The 15418-nt window shown below is 43.0% G+C and overlaps 1 protein-coding gene across 1 annotated transcript in view; it reads right to left on the reverse strand.

The window, feature by feature from the left end:
• RREB1 (ras responsive element binding protein 1) overlaps positions 1-15418 on the reverse strand; it is a 119579-nt gene that overhangs the window by 13306 nt on the left and 90855 nt on the right. Inside the window, exons 8-9 of the mRNA XM_058029857.1 lie at positions 8481-8670; positions 4125-6864 (exon numbers count right to left, since the gene is read on the reverse strand). Coding sequence (XP_057885840.1) covers positions 4125-6864; positions 8481-8670 — 2930 coding nt within the window. The remainder of the gene's footprint in view (positions 1-4124; positions 6865-8480; positions 8671-15418) is intronic.

The following is a 15418-nucleotide window of genomic DNA, read 5'->3' on the forward strand; positions in this document are numbered from 1 at the left end:
TCATACAAACCAATATTTGCAACAGATAAAATATACTTCTTTCCACACAGATGTCCTAGCTGGGGGTCTCAAAACCCAAACAAAAATTCCACTTACTGTGCAAACTCCAATCCTCCCACCCGAAGCTGCAGTGCTTTCCAAAAATGTCACCTTTAAAGGCACAAACCCAGAATTTTCCAAAAAAGCAGCTTTCTCTGCCTTCTTTCTTCATTTGTCCCTTAAAGGCAACAGCCCTTCTGATAAAATACATTTACTCACTGGAAGGTAACCTAACAAGTCAATGTGATTTGATTTTTTAATTAAATTTTTCCATATGAATAGTCATGGGTTGTATTAAAATACATCTGTGCCTAAATACTGACTTGGGACTGACTGTAAATTTTGTTTAGCAGCATGGCAGGACTAGCCTAGTCTGGCTACATTTCATAGTAGCCAACTGTTGGAAGAATGTCTTTTTCAGTATTAAGGGTCACCTGAATAATCAAAGCATGTAAGATCAGTCCTCAAGGTATCTCCTGCCACTGCTAGCAGAAACATGTTATTCACCATGGTAATTACAAATGTTGCAAAATAAAGATGTTTACAATTTTACTTTGATTTAAATCATAAAAGCAAAGAATAAAACTGCCTCAATGTCCTTTTTTTTGGTGACTTGAGACCTCCAATCAATGGGAAACATTCAAGTTCATGGGCTAGATGTAGGAATTTTCTATTTATTTATTCCTTTATTTTCTTTAGAGATATTTCATTGGATGGTTTGTTCCTGTTGTAGCAGCAAAACAAAGCAAAATCAAAAAACCTCCTCTGCCATTAAATTTTGCTTTTTCCAAAATTTAATCTTGGGCCAAGTACGATCTGCCAGTAACCCTCTGAAAATATTCTCAAGTCATTCTCTGCAAACAGATTAGGGTATCTATAACAAACTGGTGGTTAAAAACAACCATTACTGTAATTTTATACTGTACCTAGTCTGATCTGCATCCTATAAAAAGGAGCAAAACCAGCTGCATCACCTGCAGGGCACATCTTAGTCACAATTCTGAGAATTAAAAAAAAAAAAAAAAAAAGGCAGCAAACCATGTTGAACATAGGAAAGTAAATTATACATTAAAGACATCAAAAGAAGGAAAGTATTAAAAGCAAGTGTTCGAGCATGTTCAAACAAAACACGGTTACTGCATTAGGCACTGTATAAAACCAAGCTATGCCAAATTCCCAGTGTTCCACTTGTGAGCTCACTATTAAAATAAAAAAAAACACTGAGGAAGGTGTATGCTTCTTCATGGAAATGTTTATGAGTTTAAAAAAACCAAACACACAGTGGTATTGAGGCAAGGTTCAGCAGGGCAAAAACTTCCCTGAGAGACACTTCTGGTTGCATGAGGGATGTGGGCCACTGGTAGCATGTGCATTTTTGCACTTTCACAAAAGAGAAATAGCATCTTGACACCACATGGAAGGTGGCCTCTGTGTTGAAATTTTATTGAACATGAATGACAGACTTGCAAAAACCTTCTTACATCTGTATGGATACAGCAGTTCAAAACTCATAATATACAGACAGCACTTATATGCTCAGAATTATGTACCTTTTCCTCATCTTAACTTAGACCACTTACATGAATTACCTCAATAACAACTTTCTTATAAACAGATACAGAGGAGCTAGGTGCTGCTTTTTAGCTCAAACAACTGCTTTGAGTTTTTTTGGAGTTTTTTTTGTAGCAGTGTTAAATGGTCAGCTTGCCTGCTGTGATTGCCTATGGATCACATACCCAACATATGCAGTTTGGAAGCAGATCACTAGGAATCTCATCTATCCCATTCATGTTAGCTTGTTCATCCTTTCTCTGCCCAGGTCAGGGAGCGGCCATCAAACACAGACAATAATAAAGTTCTCTTTTTCTCTTTACAAAGATTAGCAAATAGATTTGTTTCTTAACTAATTTTAAAAAACAGAACTATCTGACAAGTCACAAGTTATCTGCCTGTGCAATAGGTGGGGATAGGGACACTGTGCCGTACTACAACACTGTTGATTTCTCCACAAGAAAACCAGTTTGTCCATCCAGAAGATAAAGCCAACAAACTGCTGCATCTACCACAGAGCTGCCAAACTCCCTGCATGCCACCAGCACCTGACACCCACCACAAAAACACAGGGCTTGCTCCACCTGAATGCAATCCTCAGGCTTGCTTTGGCACCACCTCCCTGGCCAAAATTTCCTCCACCTTCCTAGCTTAGCTTTCCCCTTCCCCTCCAGCAGGCCCCATGGACACTTCTGCCACAGGGGAGCTGCTGGAAACTACCAGTTTAGAAAGAAAACACTCATGCCATCTGAAGGCAGATGCCCCAAGGCTAGACCAGACTTGGTGTGGGGTGGTTCTCCAGCAAGAAGTCTCTCTCAACATCGAGATGATGATTACAAAAGAGCTCAGTATTATCAGTGCCAGAGCACACCAACTGGAATGTGATTACTGCCACTGCTCTAGTATCACCAAAAATCCTGTATCTGTGGTGAGGATTTAGTCCTCTTATGGCCACAATTGCTTGCTCTCCTCATGGGGATTCCAGCACAGGCTTTCTAAAAGGACAGTGCCTCCTTCCAAGCCTGGTGGTCGTAAGTTTTACCAGTATAATTCATGGCTGAGTGAATTTTCCTGTCTTCATTAAGGGTTTACACCAGTGCTGCTGCCTTGGGAGTCTGCCATCAATAAGCAGGTCAAACCTCTTAGTCTGGGAAAAGCCTCTCTATTGTCTTCTGTCTCATGAACAGTTCTTCAGTAACTATGTATTTTTTTTGGAGACCAGGGTGTTGGAAAACAATTGAGATATGAGTAAAGCGCTCTCCTTCACCACAAAGTAAACTGTATGCTTAATAAGATGAAATAATTTGGTCTCTGAGGACCAGAAAACAATAGCCTCACTGTTGCACTGATACCTTTCAAGTTATGTCCTCGTGTCACCCAAAGCAAACTGTAATAGGGACTACTCCACAGCTCAGATTCCCTTTAAACCCCTTAGCTAACCTCTTTTACCTTTTCAGGTTTCCCTCTTTAGCACAGTCATTTCAGGAAACCTCATTTCCTTAAAAAAAAAAAAAAAGCAGCAAAAAAAGTGCTAACTTTTATAAGGCCATACTCAAATCCCCTATGTTTCTTATAAACATCCCTAATTTTTATTATTTATGCCAGGAGCTGAGATGCATAATGAAGTAAATAATATCAACAACTGTGACTGACTTTGAAGGGCACAACAGCAAGTAGAGCTTTGCCCTCTCCCTCCAGAGCAGGATGAGAATCTACTAATTACTTTATTACAGTGTGGGTGGAAGAATGAGGGAACTTCAAATCAGCACAGCATTCAATGCAGTATTTCCTTTATAGTGAAGAACAAAAAATAACCCCAGACCTAGAATAAATCTCCCTACCCAATTCCTCCTTTTGTTTACATCAGGTCTGAGGTTACTTACACAGCAGCACAAGGCTAGAGATTCCATACACATCTCCACACCTTAGGGCATGTGCCCACCTTCAGTTGTCTAGCTCTGGGGAGAAACTTTTCCTAGAGGCAAGCTATTACGTAATGCTCAGGATGAGCAGTTTCTCATATCCTCCTTTGATCTGTTAAATAAAAGCCACCACAAGAAAAAAAAATGCTAAGCACTATATTATTTTATTTTCCTGCCACAGTTCTACACTTATCGTCTCTCATTTTTAGAGATCTTTTCTATCATTACTGATGCCAACAAACAGCCATGAGAAGCAGACAAATAAACCACATAAGGCACAATTAAATATTCAACATGTTCCCCTTCAAGACAAGAAAATAATAACGAAACAACTGAAACCTGAGCCTCTTTCCAGCTACACTAAATTATGCCACTGAAATCAAATGCTTATTAACGGTTTTATTTACCCTCTGATACTCAGACACAGAGATTATTCCATTTCTGAAAAATCACAGTGCACCACTGTGCAACAGCAACAGCTAGGGATTAGCAAAATAATAAAGGAAAATACAACTCAGACATCAGAGAAAGGAAGATTCCTCCATGGAGAGGCCCTTCCATGGGGAAAAACCTCAGGAGCTACAACCTACTGTGAGCCATGAGCACTCTTACCTGTGTGACTGAGCATGTGCCGCTGCAGGGCACTTGCCCATGGAAAGACTTGAGGACAGTAAGGACAGGGAATATTTTGCAGGCAGTCTGAGTAAGCGTTCCTCTTCCCTCTCAGCAGCTTATCCTTGGCAGTTTCCTTCTCATCCTCACTTGTTCCATTTCTGCCACTTTCTTCCTTGAAATTGTCAGTGGACTGCAGAAATGGGCTAAATTTGTTAGTGTCTGTGGTAGCCAGCATCTTCTCTATGCTAGCAAATTCCCCACTTGACTCCAGATCCACACTACTGTTAAGTTTGGGCTTGTTTTTCGTTCCTTTCTTTCTACCTCTTTTCTTAGTCAACCCAGCATCAGCAACAGGAGACTGCTCTGGATCACAAGCCTGAGACAGGTCACTGGGCAGGCCGGAGTCTCTCTGAATGGTGCTCACGATTGTCACTTTAGCTTTGGCATTCCCTGATTTGTCACACCCAGCAGAGCTGCTCACTGCCTTGGGACTGGCGTCTGCAGCCTCCGTTTTCAGCAAAGTGGGAGCAGAAGATACAGATGAAATGATCTGTGCAATGGAAGCCAATGGTGGCAGCTCTTTAGTTACTGAAGGCTTTGGCAAGAGAGGTGGTGGTGGTGGTTTAGGCCTCAGGGGTCTCAGCAAGGCAGCATTGCCAGGGAGAGCCGGGGAAATGATCGGGACAGTCAAATGCAACGAACCTTTTAGTGGCTGGGGATGTCTGACACCCCTGTTTGTTTCTGAGTTCCCACTGGCACTAAAAACCAAAGGACACTGCAGACAGTTGTAGGCCATATCACTGTTCCCAGAAGCAGCCAGCTCTTGATTCCTGGCTTCACAGGGGACATCATCTTTATCCTTCTTCAGGATTTTGGGGATGGACAGGTCAATAGGCTCCATGGAACAGTCATAAAGGGACAGAGATGAACCGAACAGGTTCTCCTGCTTCACCTGCACAGCACTCAGGCTTTTGCTTTTCTGAGAGAAATCCAAAGGCTCATCAAAATCCATGGGGAAGTTGCCCACAGGCTCACGTTTGATGGAAACGTGAGATGATGTTCCCAGCAAGAAGCCGTTCTGTGGCTCCAGGAAAGGCGTCATGGGCTTGTGGTCCATATAAGTGCTGTCATCCAATAAAGAAGGGTCTGTCTGGCTTTCCTGGGCACTGCAGTCCACCATTAAGATGTAATTCTCAATCTCCTTTTCCTGCACATGCAAGTGCTGCTTGAGGATGTGGTGAATGCAATTCCTCTTGGCTGAAAAGGCCGTGCCACACTCCTTGCACTCGAACGGCTTCTTCTTCTGGCAGCCGCTGTGCGTCCTCATGTGAATGCGGAGGGCCCGGTAGTGCTTCAGGTCCTCTCCACACAGCTTGCACACCGTGTCTGGTGAGCAGAAGGCATCCACCATCTCTGCAGCATTGCTGGTGACATATTCAATGTTCTTCTCGATATCCTTCCTGGTGGTTTTGAGGTGCTTCTTTCGCAGGTGCCTCTCACAATTGGCTTTCACCGTGAAGGGGTAGTGGCAGATTTTACAGATGTAAGGCCGCTCCCCGCTGTGCGTCCGCAGGTGCCGGATCAGCGCTGCCTTGTCAGCTGCAATGTAGTCACAGATGTTGCACTGATACGGGGAAATACCTAAGTGAGAACGGATGTGAGCTCTCAGGACACCAGAGAAGGCAAACACCTGGTCACAGAAACGGCAGGGGTACAAAACTTTCCTCATGGTAGGGGTCTTCTTGTTCGCTGCCCCTGCGATGATGGCTTTGAGTTCTCCTTCTGTGACTTCTTGCTTGATCTTGGCTTCCATACTTAGAGGCAGGAGAGCTTCAATGATGCTGTCCTGCTCCAGCTGTGTCTTCATCTCGTGCTGAGTTAACGGCTCTACTTTGGGTTGGAGGAGCAGCTGCGAGGAAGGACTTGATTTGGCTCCTGGCTGGGGGAGATGAGAACTGGAGGCAGATTCCACCGAGTTCTTGATCAGCCTCAGAGGGGGAGGTGGGAGGCTTGGGCTGATGCAGCCAGGGGAGGCTTGCTGGGCACTGATAAGAGGAGGAGGCGTAGAGGTTGCGACAACTGTTCGGGGCGTTACCAAAGGCTTTGGCTTCAGTGGTGGCATATGCTTGAAAATAGACTGCACGGGGACAGAAGGTGCCTTAGAAAGTGGAGGAAGACTGATTTGAGGAGGAGCAGAAGAAGCCATCTTCAAGATCTGCTGAATGTCTGCCAGCTCAATGGCAGACTCATTGGAGATGGGTTTCACCACAATACTGCTGTCAGGCTGGATAATAAAACCCTTCTGGAAAGGCTGCAATGAGAGAAGCTTTATGTTTTCTTTTGTAGGGGGAAGGACTGAAAATGACCCTCCCATGGAGGCAGCTTCCAGAGGAGAGAGGCTGAGCAGACTGGTGCTGCCAGGTTCCTGAGGTAGGTTACTCTTCAGAGCTCTGAGCCGCATTTCTTGGACCTCGTCTTGTGTATTGTCCTCCTGCTTGACAGGCTTGATGTCTTTGGTGTACTGTAGGCCCAAGGATGCCATGAAGACTTTCTGGTCTGGGCTCTCACCGGGTGGGGTTGTGGACTGTGGCTTGTGCTTGTCTTTTCCCTGATCCACCACGTGAGTTTCTGTGTGCAGTTTGAGTGCCGAAAGCATGGGGAATGCCTTGTTACACATCTCGCAAATAAATCGATGGAAGTCACTGATGCACCTTCGCAAATTTGTTTCACACCAGACCTGCAAGACATGCAAAAATATTTAGAGTAGGAATCTCAACCTGGAAAGGCATCACAAGCTGCTGCAAAACACAAACAGTTCACTCTCTCTTCCACTGACTAAGTTATGAGGTCTACAGCAGCCCTCCCCTACCCGGCCTGAAGATATTCCCACTTCACAGCTTTTAGTCTCTTAAGGGGTGTAACTGAATTAGGAGCTGATTCTCCCCAGGTTCCCTTCTACAAAAGTAAACTCCTTCAGAAGGTTATTCAGGCTCTCAAATTCTTTTCCATCCTAAATTTCCCTATTAGAAACTTCTCTTGTGTCATTGACAGGACAGGAGCCTCAGCGTACTACACAGCAAGGAAGCCAGGCAGTAGACCATCTCATTTAGCTCTACTACAAAGAAACCAGGAGCAAAGAAAAGAAAAAAAAAAAAAAGAAAAATAAAAAAAAAGGCATCCAAGAAGCTAAACCAATGAACCAATGTAAACCAACCAAAATAAAATCCCCCAAAAGCAAATCAATGAAACTCAGAGCTTAAAGTAGAGTGGTTTTTGGTTAGGGAAGTCTGATTACATTTATTCTCCCAAGAAAAATACTAGTAAAGGGCTGGCAAGATCTTTACAGACTTTAAATACTTTATAAATCTTCTCTCACAGTGCAAGCAAAATTATTACAAAAGGAAAATACCAACATTCAAATCCCTTAATAACTTTAAATGTCTGTCATTAATTACAAAAGAAATAAAGTTTGTTTAAAAAGTTCTTTCTTTTGATATTTTAAGTTTTATACAAAAACTGTAACAGACTGACAGAAAGACTGACATGCACCCCTAGCCCAGCAGCAAATTTCAAGTCTACCACTTTGCAGTCAGAAGAGTTAGAAATCAATGTTTTAACCCCAGAAGAGTAAGAAAAGTGCAGAAACTAAGCATGGTCCAGGTGGATTTGCTGTAGATTTTCTAATAGATAATGCAGCTTCATCCAGACCAAAACTAGGATAGGCAAGATTTGACAGCGGGAGGAATCACATCACCCAACAGAAATGTTTATGGCTCTCAGAAAAATATTTACAGACTACCTCCCTGACTTTCCCCATCCACCGTCCCTCAAACCTTACATGAGGAACACTGTGGAGTGTTTTGTCAGAAAATCACTGAAGATGTCACTGTTTAGTTAGTAAGGTGACTGCTCAAAGTTTTTTGTGTTAAAATCTTTCATACCCCAACTACATCCTTGTTAGAGTAAACTAAAATAAATAATGTCTTCCTTACCATGTGTACTCTCTGTTGATTTCAGATGTATGATTTTCTGGTATGCTCAAAGGGGCAAGGAACTAATATGATCAAAGTTTTCCTTGAAAATTTTTTATACATCTTTACATTGGTAGCTATCCACTGTAATGGTGAAAAAGCCATTACAGTGGATAACTGTAATGTTATTGGCACATTACCCAGTGCCAATATTCTTTAGATGAAAAAAGAAAAGGGAGAGGCATGAAGTGCTTAAAGCCTACACGAACAGTGGTGAAGTACCTTCCACAAAATATTCTGCATGCAGGATGAGTCTTTGAACGACCTCATCAGATAAGCACTGTAGCAGCTGGCACCTAAAGCTACCAAGAACAGAGAGTACCTGAGAAATGCGGGGGAACTTCCTACACGAGAAGTCCGTGAATCCCAAGTCGTGGAAGCCTGCTGGAATTGAAGGGTTGTTCTGAATGAAGGGCTTTCCCATGGGATCTCTGGGAAGCTGCTTGTGGATAACTGCATTGTGGCGCAGTAGGCCCCGATGAGTACGAAAGGTGATACAACAGATGTCACACCTGGAAAGGAGAGGAATGAAACAGAAATTTCTTACTGACTGCTGCAAGCTCAAGAACTAGCATTCTTCTTGCACCGGGACATCCTCTTTCCTCTCACCCCATGATACCAAGAGCTTGTTAAATGCAAAATAAAGCCACAGTGTATCACCACAAAAGGCCATTTTGGTCACAGTCACTTTCTACCAGTTTCTGGCTAGTGAGTCCACTGGAAGTTTAAAGAATGTGAGAACTGACGATCTCACATGGACAGACAGGAGAATGGCAGCTGAGATAACAGCATTCAGAAAATATTTTCATTGTCCAACAAAAAATATTTCAGTGGCCTTACACCATTTTATTTTTACTGAAAAGTCCTGTTAAAATAAACAACATTTTAAAAGAATCAGTGACAAGGAGAGGCTAAATCTGACCTAAATAGAAAGCAAATGTAAAAGCAGCACCTTTCATATCCACTACTTAAAACTTACTGCTGCATCCACTCTAATATCTGTGTGTCAATCTTCATCACATGGCTTTTCCATAAACTTTCACTGGTATTTTTTAAAGCTGTTATGAGAAATAGACTGTTTGAAAAGGAAAACTAGTGCTCCTTGAATAGGAGAAAGGTTCAGAGGAGGAAGACCTAAAACAAGATCAACACTTCTGACACTTTTAGACCCCCTTCACAGCCAGTTTGCCCTGAAGAAAAATGCAGAAGCACTGTTTTTTCCTACCCACACTATTGCTGCGATTTCTTGTTTTTCTTAAGTTCTCAAATCCCAAATTCAGCTAAACAAGGGCTTCTCACATAAAACACTGCATTAAACAATCAAAGCTATGCTGCAGGCAGGAAGGGCTATGCAGCAACACTTGGTCAACACGTCAACAAGGCCTATTGCCTTTTAAATATTTGGTATGTGAGCTCTGCAGTATGACAGGTCATGTCCAGTCTGCATTCAATAAGTGACACACAGTTTCACTCAACCTCAAGTTCCTTGTGGTTATAGGTCCAGCTCCCAGCCAAAACGTGGGTTTCCCAGAAGCAAAACACCAGTGGGTATGAGGCAGTCAGATTTTGTCACTGAGAATGTTATATGTACTAGGAGTTTTTCACATCTGCCTGTGGCCTTGGTTTTCCCCATACTGCCTTTGCTCTCTACATCAAGGAAAAGGACATGTGTCTAGTCATTAAAAAAACATCCTGCAATTAGAAATGACTTCTGACAAAATCCTTAAACCACCCCCTCCCTGCCCTATCCTTAACAAACTCCCATTGTTGTGCATTTTATCACTACATAAACTCCCACAGCCATTTTTTTATTCTCTGAAAACGAAAAGATAACCAAGTCACCCACAAAGCAACTGGCCTCATAGTCCCTGAGTGGTGAAAGAAGCAAGTGTGAAGTGTATATAACACGGCCATTGTTATCACAGTACCCAGAAAGCTTGGACATAAATATGCACTGAAGGTTTAATTTGTTTTAACTCTCCTGTCAATTCACTTGCATCCTACCTGTATAATTACTGCTGACATAGTTCCTGCATTCCATTAAATACTAACCAATGCCATTTACAAAGCTAATGTTTACTTAAAGAGGTATGCCAAGTGTGACAACAATCTCAGGGGGGTGGGGTGGGATGGCCAACACATAGTGCTTCTTCAGCATCAGGATCTACGGCTCTCCTCCAGCTCACTTGGCAGCACCTATTCTGTGATGCAAAGCTTTCATCTTCACTGAAGACAAAAACACAACCACCAAAACCACTGGGGGCCAAAGAGCATTAAAAAATTATGAGTAGTCACCTAAAGAACTTGCAGGCTACTGAAATTAATTGCTTTTAGAGGTGATGAAAATACCTTGCACGAAAACAAGCAGTGCTTCTGACATGTTCCTCCTGGTATGTCAATATACAAACAAGGAGGGTTTGGAAACAATTCTCCTGCACCTCTGGAAGCATTGCAGGGACACAGACCCTGACCTCAGGGCATCCTGAAGCATCTCTGGGGTCCCAGTGTGCCTGGCCTGTCCTGGGCACAGGAAGCCAGTGCAGCAGCTGTATCCCCTTGTGTGTGACAGGGCAGGCACAGCCACCAGTGATGGCTCCACAGAGCCACTGGGAGCACTGACACCTGCCTCTGTACCCCCAGGATCTGGGCTGAGCAGGAGCCAGTGCTCCTTGCCAAGCAGCCACACATCCCACTCAGCAGGGAGGTGTGCCTTGTTCATGCTGCACTCCTCCTTGCCTCCTTCTTGCAACACGCTGATTTTCAGCGCTACTTTATTTGGGTCTCCCATCAAAAGCTGCACTTGAGAGTTAATCTTTCAGAGCAAATACCCATGTGAAAGTCCTTCACAGTACACCTGTATCAACTGCTAGCCTCAAGACAGTAAAATCTTGCAAGTTAAAAATGGTGTTTTCCATGCAAAGGGCACCACCTTTTGTCCCCCGAACAAAAGTAATGTATCTTATAAAAGGAATATAAGCTTTCTCTTTTATTAAGCATATTTATTTTTCTCTTTCTTCCTTATCTTTTATTTTCCCTGCTCTGAGTGAAGAAGCAGCAAACAAAAAGGAGAATGTGGGACGAAGATTAAGCTCTTTTTTCATTAGGTCAGAAAGAAGCACCTGGCTGACAAAAAGAAACATCCTGATAAATCCTGCCTGTCACCTCAAGCTGCAGGCTCTTCAGGGCATAAAAATGCACTGCACCTTGCCCTGGTGGCACAGCTTACACAACAACATGGGAAGGAGCTGTGGATGCCCTGCCTTCCCCTGTGATCCAGGTATGGACTCCTAGCACCTCCAAGAAAAACTTACAGCTACTAAGTGTCAAAACCTAACTAAGGCAAGCATCACTGCACTGACTAAGTCTTGTGTTAATTTAAAATGGAGTAAGCTGCCATGCCTAACAGTGCATTAACTGGAAGTATTAGTTTTTTTTTAAGGGAGTCTAACTATTAATTTCTCTGTTTTGTCATCAGTACTATTTTCTATCTTTCAGTAGTGTCACTGCCTATAGTACTTTTAAACCTAGACCCACAGTTTAAGAAGGAAAAGAGAAAGGAATCCTAGGTGATATGAACATTTTTTCATCTTGTTTAAACTACTTTAAAAAGAAAAAAAGTAACTGTGGAAAGTCTGAAAAGTCCAGTATATCAAATAAAGCATCTGAAACATATGGTAATAGTTTGCTCAAGATGAATGTTCAAAAAAACCCCAACAAAACAAACAAACCCAACAACAACAACAAAAACCCCAAACATACAAAAAAACCCCAAAAAACCAAAAAAAAACCCAACAGAGAGGCCTCCCTCTCCTTAAAATTTCTCAAATCTGCTCATGTGCAGTTAGTTCCAAGTCAAACGTGGATGACATGGCTGCAGAGAACAGTGATGGCAACAGGTTCTGAGGTTGTCAGCACCACAGGCCAAGCAGTGGCTCAACACCTGTGCAGAAATAAAAGCACTCTATCTGCAAGGTAAGTTTCCAGATGTATCTAATAAAAGCTGCTGTATTATCATGTGATTGCTAGTCCTGGCCACAGTCTTCAATTTTTCTATAAATATGATTACAGAGTAAGGAGAAAAAAGCTGTTCAGTTCCAAGTATAGAGATTAAATTTTAAGTAGAAAGGAAAAAACTGTTTTTAGCAGCTAAGGCCCCTTTAAAATTACTTTAATTCTCAATTGCCTTTATGTTTTGGACTTGCTCATATCTGTAACAATACAAATATAATATTACGGCTCTGAGAGGTATAAAAAACAAGCAGGTAAGGAAACAGAACTCCTAAAACACAAAAGCAGAACCAAAATGTAACAATGCAACAACCAGGCTGTCCTTGGTGTTTGGGTCATGTATCAAACCAGGCAGGTCTGATTAATTATTACTACACCAGTGCACCTTTTCTTTCTTTTTAAAATTTTCTTAATGCAGACAAGTGTATGCATCTTTGTGTAAAAACACACCATTAAAAAGCTTTCTTCTAAAATAAGTTAGTATTCTTGAAATGTGTAATGCTAATTAGGATATAAAATCATTTTAACAGGCTTTAAGAAATAGTCAGTGCTTTGCAAAGCTTGTTTGTTCAAGGGGGCAAGGCAGGATTTGCTGCACTTCATAAGTGGCACCTCTGCAAGGAAAGTTTACATAAGCAGTGCCTGTTACCTTGCATTACACTCTCCTCTGAGACAACTCCAATTTGTCTGCAGAGGAAATAGCTGTCCTTCTTTAAGAAATGGAAAGACATTTTAGAAAGGAAATGCAGAGCCAAATTTTTAGCAAAATTAATCAGTCTTGATTTTTGATTGAGTAAGGCAGACAACCACTAAATCCTTCTAGATTTTATATTTCAGTAGTCAAGATGAAAATGCCAAATATTTGTATTTACCGTTATGTTACCAAGAAATTAAACAAAACACTATGCTCTGCATTACCCGAGACTGCTGGTGAGCAAGTGACATTTACCATTGTTCTGTTTGTACTTCTGAAACCACACAGACTAAAACCTGAAGTTTTCACCCATGCAGCTCACTAATACAAAGTTGCCCATATTGTGTATGTTAACAAATAAAAACAGTCTTAAATTCCTAGGCCTTATCAAAAATAAAAGAGCTTGGTACCAACTTTGTTCCTTTCCTGTCCGTGCTCTTTAGCAACTTCCACAAACAGAAGCAAGGAAAACAAACAAAAAGAATGAAACATATCCTGAGACAGAAGTCATCAATACACAATTAAATTATGAAGTTGTCTAACTCCTCCCACTGAAATTCCCAGTCAGTACCGTGTATTTTTCTCTCTCTGTTGTTATTATTCTCCTTTCTCTCTTAAAGTTATTTGCAGAATTAATGTGGCTCTCATGAGCAAAGAAATTCCTATGCTGACCTAAAAATAACACAACTGGGTAGCAGAGAAAGATGGGTGATTCCCTGCTGATGACTCATGTCCACACCGGCGGTGGGAGCAGGCTCCCAGCCTCCACACTGGCAATGTCCCGCTGTAGGGGAGCCTGGCAAGGAGGGGGACATGGAGAAAGGATGGTTTTAAACACAAGGGCTTTCACCATCTGTGAAAGAAAAGCTAGCAGGTTACAGACATATTCCCCTTCAGGAAATGATTCCTCTGCTTCTCTTTCACTTCTTCAGGGACAAGGCAAAGTGAGAGAGATGAGAAAGAGCCAACTGGTTTCTGCTCCTGTGCAACCCCACCCAGGTCCAGATACTCATCTCCCTTTGGATAAAAAAACCAAAAAACAACCTTTCCAGGCCTCCACACCCAGGGCCTTGGGAAATAACATCCAACAGCCGCACTAATCTCTCCCATTTGCTGCAGATGAGTGATGGAAAAGCAGCAGTGCTGCGAGCCCCATTCCTGCCTCCCTCCGGGTCCTCTTGCTATCCTGCAATGCCCACTCCTGCCCCTCTCCGGGTCCTCCTGCTGTCCTGCAATGCCCACTCCTGCCTCCCTCCGGGTCCTCCTGCTGTCCTGCAATGCCTGCTCCTGCCCCTCTCCGGATCCTCTTGCTGTCCTGCAATGCCCATTCTTGCCCCTCTCCGGGTCCTCCTGCTGTCCTGCAATGCCTGCTCCTGCCCCTCTCCGGGTCCTCCTGCTGTCCTGCAATGCCCGCTCCTGCCTCCTGCCCCGCAGCTCCCCAGCGTGTCTGACCCCGGAGGACCGGCTGCTCTGCCATCTCGACCTCGCCCGCCGCTGTGGGGCTGTGCTGGAGCCGCAGGCAGCACCAGGAGCCAACTCCCTGCCAGCTGCAGAGGCTGCCCTCCCCTTCCCTCGGTGCCTAAGGGGACGGACACAGCCCGCTAGATGTTCAGTGCATGCTGCTTCACAGCCCGGACAAAAGAGGCACTTTTCTTTTAACTCTTCCCCCCTTCCACCGCCCCCCTGGCCGTCTGATTTTGTTACCGATGTTCAGTCGCTTTCTTTAATCTTCTCCCTCAAAGAAGCCAAGCCACCCTTGGGTGCAGCCAAGGCTGAACCCCCTGTACCAACCCTTCTATTAATAGAGGGATGCACAGCATTATGTACATTCCTACAGCTGCACTGTGGTCCAGGCAAGAAAAGTATCGTGCAGGAGCCAGGAGAGACCTGATATAAACCAGGGTGATGTTGTGCTTTAGAAATTTGTCAGCATGCAGCAGAGCCAGTGTCAGCACCAGCGACTCCCCCGTCAGAGTAACTCCAGTGAAATTAACTGCTGTAAGGTTTAATAAAAAGGCACAAGCCATGCTGTTTCATGTTTAAACTTCCTTTGTGTGTGAGCAAAGAAAAACAAGTAAAAACTTCTTCCTAACGCTGTAATGAATTGCACTTACCAGCAATACTTCAACAACGCCAGATTTAAACACCTCTGCCCTCGTGAAACAGTAGCTTACTCTACCATTTACTTCAACACAATTAACATGCAACTAAGACAAAATAATGAGAGATGGCCTGCAGACACTCATACAAAGTAGTCATTTTCTCATAATGACTTTTTTTACTTAATAAAGGTCAAAGTTTTAAAAAACATAAGTATCAACACTTTGGCTGGACAGAATCACAGAGAAAGAGATGAAGATCAACTTAAACAACTAAGGGTTTAATAGTGAGGGCAAACATATCTGAGGGGCAAAAAAACTTGACCAGAATAGTCCTCTACAGCTACCAAAATTAGAAGCTGCACAACATGCAGAGTAACAGTTATTTGTGCACTCCAACTCATGTGCACCTTCTGGTATTCTTTCAAGGTAAGAAAATGAAAAGCTCTTCCCATCTTC

The sequence above is a fragment of the Melospiza georgiana genome, chromosome 1 (genome assembly GCF_028018845.1).
Source record: "Melospiza georgiana isolate bMelGeo1 chromosome 1, bMelGeo1.pri, whole genome shotgun sequence".
Taxonomy (NCBI): domain Eukaryota; kingdom Metazoa; phylum Chordata; class Aves; order Passeriformes; family Passerellidae; genus Melospiza; species Melospiza georgiana.